Source organism: Manacus candei, unplaced genomic scaffold (genome assembly GCF_025592945.1).
Source record: "Manacus candei isolate 608988 ecotype Guabito, Panama unplaced genomic scaffold, ASM2559294v1 h1tg000052l, whole genome shotgun sequence".
Taxonomy (NCBI): Eukaryota; Metazoa; Chordata; class Aves; order Passeriformes; family Pipridae; genus Manacus; species Manacus candei.
The window spans coordinates 2,978,506-2,991,954 of NW_026138100.1; the positions used below are offsets into that span (position 1 = coordinate 2,978,506).

The 13,449-nt window shown below is 36.9% G+C and overlaps 1 protein-coding gene across 5 annotated transcripts in view; it reads left to right on the forward strand.

The window, feature by feature from the left end:
• Positions 1 to 13,449, forward strand: part of TFB1M (transcription factor B1, mitochondrial) — a 27,082-nt gene continuing 13,633 nt past the window's right edge. The window contains exons 1-6 of one of the 5 annotated variants that reach the window (XM_051801683.1): positions 1 to 111; positions 711 to 868; positions 2,396 to 2,547; positions 6,035 to 6,143; positions 7,887 to 8,038; positions 13,320 to 13,439. In XM_051801683.1, coding sequence (XP_051657643.1) covers positions 736 to 868; positions 2,396 to 2,547; positions 6,035 to 6,143; positions 7,887 to 8,038; positions 13,320 to 13,439 — 666 coding nt within the window. In that variant the 5' untranslated portion in view covers positions 1 to 111; positions 711 to 735. The other 4 variants (XM_051801686.1, XM_051801687.1, XM_051801684.1 and 1 more) reach the window with 4 other exon arrangements.

The following is a 13,449-nucleotide window of genomic DNA, read 5'->3' on the forward strand; positions in this document are numbered from 1 at the left end:
AGACGCGCGCGCGGCCCCGCCCTCGCCGCGCCGAGTCCCGTCACGCGCCGGGGCAGCCGCGTGCGCAGCGCAGAGGTCCTTCCTCTTCCGGGTCGGCGCCCGCCGTGTACCGTAAGGAGCCGCGGCGTTTCTGGGGCGCTGCTCGAAGTGTCCCTTTCCGCCAGAGCCGGGGACGGGTTGGGGGGGGAGAGAAAGCGCGTGCGGGTGCGAGGCGCTCCCGGCCCGCGTTCCGCCCCGATGCTGCGTTGGGCCTTCCCCAGCAACGCCGGCGGCTTATGCGCATGCGCAGGCGGGCGGTGCCGCCGCCGGGAGCACGCGCAGTGTGGTTCGGGGTGCGCGTGGGCGGGGACGGAGCCCGTTAGAGTCAGGCTGAGGGGCAGGGCGGTTGAGTGTCCCCTGTGTGTGTGTGACGCCGGGAACTCGGTATCCGTAACGAGTCGTTTCTCAAGTAATGAACGGTTGACATGGAGCAGTTGTGAGGGGGCTTTGTTTTACTTGCTGCTTTGGCAAAGCTGCAAAACGGGTCTTGCCCAAATCCCCCGGAGTCATGCCGAGCATAAACACTGGATCCAGTAGTCAAAATACTGATGTTTGGAATTTAGCTCTCCTATCATGATTTGTAAATCATGTGTTGGTTTGTAAACTAGCGTCTTTAGTATTAATCAGAATTTACTGTATATAATAGAATCATTTTTGCAATGTCTCTCTAGGAGAAAGAAACCAGAGTTTTGGCTTATGGCTGCCCCAGGAAGGGTGGCGGCTTTCCGTCTGCCTCCCCTGCCAACTATTGGAGAGATTATTAAACTCTATCGCCTTAAAGCACAGAGACAACTTTCCCAGAACTTTCTACTGGATTTGCGATTGACAGGTTAAATACTTTTTTCTAATATTTTTAGCTAATAACACATGTCCCAGTTTTCTTCAGAATCCACAGTACAGTTAAGGAGATATTTGCATAATAACGTCTGTGAGACTAATGACTGCTCAATGGGAAGCCTTTAAAGACTTCTTTTAAAGTTTAGCTTAGAGAAATTTAGCTGAATTTTAGCTTAGACCAGTTGTTTTTACTTGTTAATGCCTCAAAAATAGGTTTATCTATAAGTTATAATTTTAAGGTGAAACTACATTGCTATATAATATGTGGGTTATTGGCTGAAGTACAAAAATCCAAGCTTTTTACCATTAGGGTGCTATTATAGTTTATAAATTTAATTTAAAAATCAGTGTTTTTTCAGATTATTGTGTGTCAGGGAAAGTACTATAACTCACTGTGCAGCTTAGTTTGCTATATGCTGTGTTTAGGAAGGTAATTTGTTTCAGTTTATCAGAAGTGTTGTAGCTTTTGAACCCGTTACATTGTTCTGAACAATTGGGTTTTCTCCAGCTTCATGTCAGCAGTGGGGGTCAAAGCTGGCACTGTTCAGTCAGTGGTGGGTGTCTTTACTGGCCTGGTGGTGGCTGGGTTTTGCAGTAACAAATTCGGTACAGCTTCATGTAGCTAATGATTTAAATACATTTGAAGATTCAGGCTGATAAAAATTCAGAACATGAAACTCAGTTCCACTTCCTGAAAAACTGAACTCTTACCCCAGAATAAAAATGTCTGCATGCATTTTAGTAAAGCCTTACAAGTAGACAAGTCTTCAGATATTTCTTATTTTTATTGCATACATAATAAATTGTGGAGTGAGAAGCATAATTCCTGTCAGTATCTTCTCTTCCCTGCGTACTCAGGATCCCTTTGTTTCATTGCCTATATTTTTAATCTTTGTTTTAGTCCTTAATCTGTCTTCTTTCCTGGCTGTCATACCTTCCAGTGTTGTATCCTTCCACTTATGTATAGGTATTCTTTCCTCACCTTTCAGCTGTCACACTTTGTATAACTACCAGTTGCATGTGTTCCAACTCTTAATTTAGTCTAGTTCCTCCCTCATAAAATTGTTCTGTACATATTACAATCTTGATAGAGCTTCACTCTAGTTTTCTTACTTAAATTTCCTTGAAATAGAGATACCATAAGTAATGTAATTTTATAAGGACGAGGAGTGATATTTTAAGATGTTGAACACAAATGCTTGTTTGCAGCACAATAATACTGCTAGCTTACAGATGAGTAATAGTGTCTTTTTATTTGATTCTGTAATGAGCACAATATATACTAAAGACATTAAACTAAAAATAGTCTTTTTAAATAGTTCAGTGTATCTCGTAGTATGAAAGAAATCTGAAATCCTGTTCAGCCTAGCGGGTGTGCGATCATTTAACTGCGATGTGTCACTGTTTGTGTCTGTCCTGAGATAAGCACGCCTGTGTTTTAACAATAAACAATTACTTTATCTTAGTGAGTTGGATCTTCTGGAAAATAAAGGCTTAGTATGTTCTCCGTGTCTTGCAGACAAGATAGTGAAACAGGCTGGTGAGCTGAAAAATGCCCATGTTTGCGAAGTGGGCCCTGGGCCAGGAGGAATTACCAGATCCATTCTCAGTGCTGATGTTGAACAACTCCTTTTAATTGAAAAAGATGCTCGATTTATTCCAGGATTGCAGGTATTAAAAAGAGAATAATTTTTAAAAATGTATCCACAGCATTGAATAAGAACATTTTAAGAACACAGAAAGGTTCCAAGTGTCTCGTTGAGATCTCAGCATTAAAAATAGTTTTGGTTCAGTGGCTTAAACCGGAGCTATAATTTGCTTGAATATGAAGATACACAGTATAGCAATTAATTGCTCCTGCTTTCTCATAGCTCTTCAGGACCTGATCCTGCACCTGAATTAATGCCAAGGCCTGTTAGTTTTTTTGAGGTTGAGATGTTTTGGGTGCATTTCACCATGTAGGTAAAATTGCAGTCAAAAGGCTGAACTTAATGTCCTTTGGTCTTAATTTTCATTTTAATGCTAATAATTAAGTTTTATAGAATTGGGAAAGCATATCTTCAGTTAATACATTCGAGATATAAGAATAAAGCAAACATTTATTTTACATTTTCAAGAAAACACTCAAACTTTCTTCCTTTCTTTTAAAATTGGTATAAGTTCACAAGTCATTGTGACATTTTTCAAATTCCATTTACTTGTGTTATTAAGTTTCCATGTTTATGGAAATCGGCTGTATAAATCTAGCAAGAAAAACAGAGTACAAAATATTTAAATTTGACTATTTTCTTATGCCTATACAGTCTTAGATTAGAGCAGTTCAAAGGGCTTTCCTTATATTGCCCTGTGTCTTCTGCACTAAATTGGCATTTGAATAAGTAGGTGGTTCACTTGAGGACTGCTACCATTTCTTTGTATGACAAAAACAATGTAAGGTATGAATGAATCCTGGAACCTGAATGTGCATGTAACTATGTCTTTTTAGGTTAGCAATTGATAACTCACACTATACCATCTTTACCTTATGAAGTATGAAACCTTCATGTTTTCACTTGAGTGGGGTCAAATCTGCATTTTTATTCTAGATTTCAAATTCTAGATTTTGAGAACTGGTTTGGGACTGAAGAGGATTTGAAATGAAAAGACACTTGCTTTAGTTAACAGAACTTTTTAAGTAACTTGGACATTTTTTCTGATCTCCCAAAATGCATCCAACTGTTTATTCAACAGTTTTCTCTGAATAAACTGTACTTTCCAGGGTCTATAATGAGCTTTTGGTATGTAATTATCTTTACTATTCAAATGAAGTAATGTTTGTTGTTATTTTTAATTAGCAATCTCCTCACAGTAGAAATGAATTTCTGAGATTACTGAACATAGAGACGGTATAACTTGGTAATGGTGAATGTGAATAAACAAGAAATGCATTGCATTCATTTCTGTTAAATTTGATATTCTTTTTTTCCCTACAAGTAAGAAGATACATAACACTGAGTCTTTCTGTTCTGATAATGTGGATTGTAATACCTATTTTTTTCTGGATTCTCATTGCAAACTACCAAAACCAGATGCTCATAAAAGGGTTGAGATTTTAATAAGACAAGATGTCAGAAATTAAAATAACAATTGAGGACTATTACTTAAAAATGTCTCTTTAGATACATTTAAAATCACTGATGCAAAGCATACAGCATTTTTCATTTTCTGTTTTCCAAGCCGTGGTCTCTGTTGCAAAACTGAAGTTCGGATTCTCTTTACTGCAAAACTGAATTACAGTGAAGAACATGTGTCCAGAGTTGAAGTTTACACAAGCTGAGTCTGCCAGTGTTCTGTCTCCTTCTTAAAGAGTCATAACTGCCCTGTGCCACATGCCCTAGCAGTTTTTAGGCTGGAAAGATTTATGAGGAGGGAAAGGGACCAAGAGAGTGTATCAGATATGAAATGATTGCAGGAACACCATTTTATTTTTTAAACTATGCCCCTTGTGTTTCCTTTGTGCCCTTTTGGTTGTGTGTGAAGAATGAGAGGATCTGTATGATGGAACACTCTTGGCTGGTGTCCTTGGTGCACAGCAGCTCCTGGAACTGTGCTAGCTGCACACATTTTCCCTTAAAATGGAAAAAACTTCAATGGGTTTCCAAGTATTTTGAGTTAGAAATATATGACTATGATTTTCTGTTTACAAATTAAATGCAGTTCTCTTTTATGTCGTGTGGTATTCAGCAACCCCCAAACTCTTTTTGATATGAAAACCATTATTAAAAAATGACACTATTTTCTAACTTTATTTATCTTACATTATCTTTCATCCTACTGTAGCATTTATAATAGTGTCAAAGAAAGATTTGACAAATAGGAATTTGTATGCCATATAATTGCTAGTGTAATGCTGAAAAATCCATTAAGTGGTTTGGAATTGAGGTTAGCTTTGTTTTTCTGTTTGGAAGTAATTGCACTTAAAACATGTAGGAACACTTAGTTTTTAGTTAAGCTTTTATTTTAGCACTCTACGCAAAATTTCGTTGTTCTGATAAATAAAACCCCCAAACTTTTACTCAAAAAAATTTCACCCAGATATTTTGTGAACAGTATGAGAAAGCAGCACTTTCCTTTGGCTTAGAGACCGATGAAAGCTGTTTGTGCCCCTGAGCATATAAGCATCATTCTGACTGAAGATGGAACTAACAATGGTGAGCAGTTTATTTCAGCAGTTAGGCCACTGGCACTTAACTGTTTATGGGTTTGGAAGTGCAAAAGCAAATTTGTTCAGTAAGCCTTTTCTCATTATTCTGATGTAGGATCAATAAATAACCACAAATGTCATCTTTGAAAAAGTTGTCTTTGCTTTTGAATTGTGCTGTTTGTGTGTAGTTTCATAGAGAAAAGATTAGTACAGCATTAAAACAAAAATTAACTAATTTTGATTTTGGGAACTGACATCCGAAATTAAAGAATTGGTTGTCAAACCACAACTAGTTCTGACTTAAGATAAGCTGCAGAAGTGGGCTGGAGAAGCTGACAACAGTGGATTTTGTAATGTCTAGAAAGACAGAAATTTTTGAGATTTTCTCTACTGCTAGGTACTCATTCCCTCTTTTGGGGAAATTCCTTGGTTTTTAATGTTACAAGTATAGACTACTACAGGGAATCTCTTTCACCTTTTTCATGTAAAAAGAAAAATGACTGAATATTTTTGTAGTGTTATATCACATATGACTAAAAGTTGATGATAGGCCCTAAAGCTGTGGGGGAGACAGGATAAACAACACGAGCCTTGTTTCATAGGTGATGAATCTAAAAACTTTTCAAAACCTGCTGCTTGCGTTGTTGCTTAAATCAGGTGGGGTCCTGCTAGTGGCCTGTTGTTATTAATTGTTGTTGTTGAAGAGACTCTTGGCAGTCTTTTCAAGTTTGAATTCCCTTTAAAGATTTCTACAGGTGTGAATAGTGTTTACACAATTGCACATTAAACATTTTTCTAGTGTTTACTTTTTGAAAGTAAATACTAACTGATGGTGTTCTCAGTTTAAACTCCTATTGTGCTTTGTTGCATACTGAAGATAAAAATACAGCAATGGTTTCATTCCTGTTGTGGCTGAAACTGGAAATCAGTTTGGTTAATACTCGCTGTGAATTCTGCTTGCTTGTTTATAAACAGATGTTATCTGAAGCAGCTCCAGGAAAAGTGCGCATCGTTCATGGAGATATCCTGACCTATAAGATGGAGAAGGCTTTTCCAAAGCACTTAAAAAAGGACTGGGAGGATGGTTAGTATTTGCATTTGGTTTATTTCATTTTTTATGGCTTCTGAGTTAGTGTGATGATAAAGTTGAATTTCGCTCAGTGCAAGTGTTACTCTCTTCTGGTACATTTTGAAGATAAGAAAAGGCAACCTAACTTTTTTTTTTTGTCCCTAGAAGGAAACAGAATTGTCTTCCTATTCTAAGACAAAACAGTGGAATTGGTATGACATTGACCTTAGCCAACAGTGTGTAGCTTTGCAGTTATTAATCTTAGAGCATCTTGACTGTACAATAACAACTCATGGAAAGTGTAAAAGCTGATCAAATGGTGTACTTCCTAGCATCTTCCTCTTTTTGAAGAAGCCAGAAATGACCACTGCTGTTGTTCCACTGAAGAAATTTCTGCATTTGCTTTGAAATTTTTAGAAAATTTGTCCTCAAAACCTAGTTTTTGCATCGTTTTGGTTCCAGCTGAATGTCTTTGGCAAAAGTATTTGGATTCATGTGGGTTTGGTTTTTTTTAAATCTGACTTTCCAATGGGACATTGTTTCACCCACCTTTTAAATGTAATATTATTAGATAAATCAGAGATGACCTCCCAGTCCCCTTTCCCAAATTTCTAAATTTAAGGTACAGTTGTTCTTTGCACTGCCTGAAGAGCAGTAAACTGCTTTCTGACTTAGGACATGAAAGACCATGGCACGTTATGTTCACCTCAAAAAATTCCAGGCTGTATTTGCCCATTGCAAAAGGTAAGTGCTTCACAGAACAAAACTATGATCAAATGCATGTATGAGAGTGTAATGCAGTTTGTAAAAATTTACCTTTCTTGAACATACAGTCGTTGGTTTTGGATCTGACTGATTAGGGATAGGGTGTATATCTTTGTTATTGCCATATGAAAATCTGAAAGGTTGATGGGTTTTAGAAAGGTGCTTAACCATCTCTGATATATGTGTAGTATGACAAATATGCTAGAAATATCGCAGCCTAAAAAGTGCATAGTAAGTAAAGTGTGCCAGAAAAACAACTTGAATTTTATACTATCATCTGTTATTCATGTTATTAAATATTGTAGTATCTAAGAAACAGCACACTTGCTTTTGGTTTTTGTCCACCTCTGCTGCACTCCTGTTTCCACATAAGGATCCCTGCATTGAAATGAAATGCCTGCATTGTGTTATACAACACATGTGTATACTGATATGATCCATAATTGAAAAATAGGTATCGCTTCTTATGGACAAGTCCTGTACTTTAACACCTTTTGGTTTCAGAGGGCTCTATACAGAAGGAGAGCTCTATCCAGTATGAGTTAGGTGGTTGATTTGGGGGTTGTTAAGGCTTTGTAAAATGCCCCTGGGAGGAATGTGTCAGACAGAAATATGAGTATGGCTATTTACTCTGTACCTAGGAATCATAGTTTAAAATGACAGAAATGCTGTTGGAGCTTTGCTGTTGTAAAGTAGCTCGGCTGAAATCTACCGATCAGCTGAAAGTCATCTGAAAGCTACTGACTTATTCAAATGTAAATGAGAACCAAACCTAACCACTTTTTTCCAAGTAATTACTGAGATTAGTAACACAGTTTTGTTAGTGTAAGATAAGTATAAATGGAAAGGCATAATTTCAGCGTGGCATGATAAAAATTGTTTTCATATTTTAAGTCTAGTTTAATAGGCACGTACTTCTCTTTTGTGTTATTTCTTGGCAAAATCTTATCAAAACTTTTTGACAGTTGTTTTTCTTCCATCAAATGTCAACAGAACCACCAGATATACACATCATTGGGAATCTGCCCTTTAGTGTTTCTACTCCTCTAATCATCAAATGGCTTGAGAATGTTTCGAAAAAGGATGGACCTTTTACTTATGGCAGGACACAGATGACACTGACTTTTCAGAAGGAAGTTGGGGAGGTAAGATTTTAGAATCTTCACAAAGTTGTACAGATGCTAAATTGAACAAAAATTTGTTTAAATGCAACCTTTTGTTTAAAACTGCAAACGCAGTCGGCTTTAAAAAGAGAGGAAAGGGTTGGTTCAATTTTTAGTTTATATGACTGTAAATGACAAATTTTGATGTTGAGTTAATCATCTGCTCTGATCCTTTCACAAGCACATAATTATTTTTTTTAATGTCTTATGGAAGGATATATTTCCTTGAGGTGCTCTATCCTTTTCTGAAGTCTGAGTTCTTTGGCATGAATGAATTGCACAGCATTCTTCTAGTTTTAAATATCTTTCTTCTCTCACAGTCATTCATGTGCCATTTCATCAGTCAGTTTTTCCTTACCTTTCGTTCATCTCAAGAAATACACTTACATTTATTTCCTTTGTCCTCTTTATTAAACACATTTTTTTAAAAAACACCTTCTTGAGATAAGGAAAAATGGAAGGTTAGCATTATTCCCACTTGTGATTAAACACTTAAAGCGAGAGACTTGATATTAGAATTATTATTAGAATTATTAATGTATTGCTGCCATTCTTATGGGTGTAAAAAGGCATCAACTGAGTTGTGTCACCACAAGTCCTAGGGCAAATTGAGATTCTGCTTTGTATTAATAGTTATTTTCTTAAAAGAAGGCCAGACTGATCTGTGATGCAGTATTAATGCTAGATCAGTTGATACTAGGTTGACTTATTCCACAATGCTTTTAGACTTAACAGTTTATTTCTGTTGTCATTGTATGAAACATGTAATAACAGAGACTGGAAGGCTTTTTGCTTTGTATGTATGGAAGTGGTCTGGCTTCTCACATGCATCTCGCTTTTAAAAAGGTAAAAAGAAATTGCTCGTCAATCTGAAAACTGAATTTCCATCTAATTACTCCAGTGTTTGTAAATACTGGGTTTTCTCTGTGCAGCCTAAATGTGTATGTTGTTTTAATTTTATCTTTCAAAGTAAAAATTTGAATAGGAAAATTTTGCTCTGCTTTTTTTCCAGCACATAAATTAGTCATAATGATATATGAAAGTGCCATGTCTGCTGTCGTTTTTTGGGGTCAAAGAAAATCATATTGTTCTGTCATTACTCTAGCTTTGCCATCAACATTCAAGACAGGTAGTGAAGTATTTCCAGTAGGTGGCTCTAAAGACACCAGGGACAAACATTTGGTATGAAATAAACCAGATTTCTTAATTCAGTTCTGGGCTCATGTTTCGGGCATTAAAAAAGCCAGATCTATTTTCCAGAAAGACTTCATATCATATGGGATTAGACCTTGTTGCAAAACATGGTTCATGGACTGTGATGTAAAATGCAATGTGATGATGGGTAAGATGCATAGTTTTGTGACAGCAGTATAAAAATTGGCCTAACACTGCATGAGAGCGCTCTGTACTTTACATAGCAGTAACCATCTGCATACATCATTGGTGACACAGATTACAGTGCTTCTGCACCCAGCGTAGCTCAGTTAGATGCCAAATACCATGCATGCTTAAGTTCTTGTACTTAGAACACTGAGAAGATAGAAACACTAGGAAATTGAGTCAGCTGTTCAAGGTCATGCAATGAAATGAATGTTAACTGTTGTTGAGTTTACATTCGGGGATCTCTTGATTCTTGTTCGGCGTCAGTTGAAACAGAGGCCTTCCTTTGAAGACAAAATCATTCATAGTTTTTGGTTTACATTTCCATTATTGATCTGATATCATGAAAGAACATTGTTTGAAAGAGACTACTTGATTTTATGATTAGGAGAAAGAATGATAATTAAGATCCATGCCTTTTTTCCAGACCCTCTGGAGTTGCTTACGTTAACCATCGTTATTTGGCATATACAGTACCAGGAAGGAGAGAACAGTGTAATGCACATAATAATGAGTTGGTACTGATACTTTATGTATCTCTGGATTTATACTCTTGAAAGGGAAATGTCTTATACTCAAAAATTTGGGGTCCTCCTTGGATGTTTCTAAGTTAAGAGCCTAAGTATCAAAGAAAGTCTATGTATATGCCGTAAGCTCAGCAAAAGGGTAAGATGCTGTCATGGAATAGAGTGATATGCTTTGTAATTAATTAGAATAACTTGATATTAACAGTAGGAAAGTAAAGCAAGAGGCTTTTTTATTTATGGTCAGACTTTGTTTTGCTAGTATAGCAGGGAGAAAATAACCTTTGCCTTTCTCTCTGGTTGTATTTCTTGCTTTTCTGTTTCCTTGTAGCACAGCAGTGTTGGTGTGAGTTATGTCAGTATAGACCTACTACTGCAACCCACTCTGTTCTGATATGATTTGATTAAATGAATTAAAGCTGATAAGAACCAGCAGTTATGTTATGTGCTAAATTCTGAGGCTTGTTGAGGAGGATAAGGCCAAACATCTACAGCAGTAAAATAGCACTCTTGAGTCTCAAGCAGATCATTTTGTTTCTCTGTAGTTTACACCTGTAAAATTATTATTTACTTTGTGGGTAAAAATTTTTACCTTACCGCAAATTCCTCAATGCTTCATCTTAAATCTGCCACCTAGGCCAGGTAACTTCCCACTTCCTTCAGAATGACTCTTATTTCAGTTTGAATAGGAGATCTTCGTCAGTCTCTAACTTTGAGTAGAACTGGGCAGATGGTAGTTGGGAAGTGAGGAGCTAAACTGTTTGATAACTAGAAGAGAGGTGTGTTAAAAGAGCTAAATACTTAATTGTTTTGTATCTAACATTGCTGTCTATAACACCAGGCAAAAGATGATAATAAAATAGGAAATAATTCCAATTTTTTGAGTGGCATACATAAGAAAAATTGCTATTTTGTTTTCATAACTGATGTAGGTGAAATATAAATACTTATGTTCTAAAAAATTACCTTGTTTGGCAAAAAGTGGCTTGTGTACTTGTGTTAAATACTCCTTTATTTGATCAACTTTGCCAGTCTAATTCTTCATGTAGGTTACTTCCTGTGTCAGATTTTGCAGATTCGTTTATAATGGGGTTTTAATATGTGTTGATTTAAAGCACAATTTCGTTGTACAGCTTTTGTTGGAGAACAAAAGAAATAGCTGTTCCCAAAACACAAAATCACAGAATATACCACATTGGATGGAACCCACAAAGATCAGGTCCAGCTCTTAGCGGACCATCCCCAAGACTCACACCATGTGCCTGACAGTATCATCCAAACGCTTCTTGAACTCTGTCAGACTTGGTGCTGTGACCACTTCTCTGGGGAGCCTGTTCCAGTGCCCAACTACCCTCTGGGTGAAGAACCTCTTTCTAATATCCAGCCTAAACATCCCTTGACACAACTTCAGGCCATTTCAGGGTGGTTGACAGTGAGCAGCATCAGAAGAGATGTCAAGTATCACTTTGATTGTATTCCAGGTTAGGCTTATGAATCTTTTCTTTTGCTTCATGCCTTGCTAAAGTTTTAATAGTAGATGCAAAAATGTTACCTAGTTAGCTGAGTTTCAGCATGATTTACTTAGAGTAGTTTCAGGTGCTATCCATATTTAGAAGTAGGGACAAAGAAAATTTTGATAACTGAGATTCAAAACATACAAATATAGGCCAAGTTACGGAAGTATGGAAACAAACTTTTTAACAAGGCCTGTTGTGATAGAACAATGGGTAATGGGTTTAAACTGAAAGAGGGTAGATTTAAATATAAGGAAGAAGTTTTTTACAGTGAGGGTGGTGAAACACTGTAACAGTATTTCTGTTGAGAGAGGTGGTGGATGCCGCATCCCTGGAAACATTCCAGGTCAGTCAGGGCAAGGCTCGGAGCATCCGGATCTAGCTGATGATGTCCCTGCCCATGACTAGATGACCTGTGTATGTGTGCCATGCACAGGTATGTTCCTGCTGATATGGTTGAAGTGGTTTAAGATGTTACTGCCCAGAGGTTGATGATGTTAAGTTACCCCTTCTGTAGCTGAGAAGCAGGAGCAACACTTGTTGCTAGGTGGATTTTTTGAGAGAAGTAAAGATTGGCTTGTTTGAATTGGCATTGGAAGGACTACAAGTGTTGCCATTAGGTCAGATTCATTTCCACTGTGGAGGATAAGGAAGCACATATCTTACTGCATTGTTAGACTTTGCAGTCTGGGTTTTTTTCAGAGAATGATAATGATAGTGAATAGGTTTTTATTTTTTTCTTACTACATTTCCTCTGAAACAGCAATGAGGCTAGTTTTAAATGCTGGCATATGCAAAAAGAATCACTGAGCTTTCTTTCCAAAAAGTCGTTGAAAAGTATTTATTTGCTTTGTGCTGAACTACCTTTCAGAAGAGTTGTTTAAAAAAATGAGAATCTTCAGCAATAGGCTTAGTTTTATTTTTCAGGGATATATTTTATAAGCATGGCAGCATTTCATGAGTAGGCTTTTTATATGAAACTACATGATGTACAGATGTTACTGGATATGCAAATTGGGGTTTAGTTTTTATTTTTTATGAGGTGGTGGTAAAGAAGAACAGGAATCTTCAAAATTCTCTTTCTGCAGAGTTAGTGTAATGTATTTTATCATTTGAGACTTGTTTTTTGTGTTTAAATCTTGTTTGTGCTAGCAAAGCACATAAAATGTATTTCTTGCCTGGTCACAAAAGTGTAGAAAACCTCTGACCAGGCTAGTATTTTAATAGTCTTTGTAAAAAAATTCTTGGGAAAATCAGAGAGTTACTAAATTGAGTTTTATGTATTAAATGCTCTCATGTTAGGCATTCTAAATTTATGTAAAGTAGATGCAGCTTCCTTACAAGTATTGTACATGTAGACCAGCTAATAATGAAGAAATTTTGGTTTCTAGCTGATCTTGAGTTTATGGAGCTTTGCTTCATCTTGAAGAAGAAAAAAGGTAGTAATATTTGATACAGAAACAATGGAAGGAAAGGATGTGAGAATACTGTCAGATGGTGTAATGTTTGTTCTGAATTCTGCAGTCAGAATAGTTTTAGTTTTCTCCTGTGTCCATACAAAATTCTTTTGGCGTTCATTTAGTTCTGCAGAAGTTCAAGGAGCTCCTTTTCATGTGCATTTGATTGCAGGACTAATGTTGTGAATCAGCATGGTATCTTAGTGAAATGCTGCTATATTGGAGAAAAAAAACTCTAGATCAACCAGGCATACAATTTGATGTGAGTTCTTAACTATTAACTAGTGGTGGTTTTTCTAATTTGATTATACTGATAATCAAGCTTTAATGTAACTGATCCCTTGGTCAATTCAGTATCACTGATGTACATGTTTTGGTTCTCCCGTAGAGGCTTACAGCTAATCCAGGAGGTAAACAACGTAGCAGACTGTCCATTATGGCTCAGCATCTCTGCAGTGTTGAAAACTGTTTCATAATTCCAGGTGAAGCTTTTGTTCCAAAGCCAGAGGTAGGTTTTG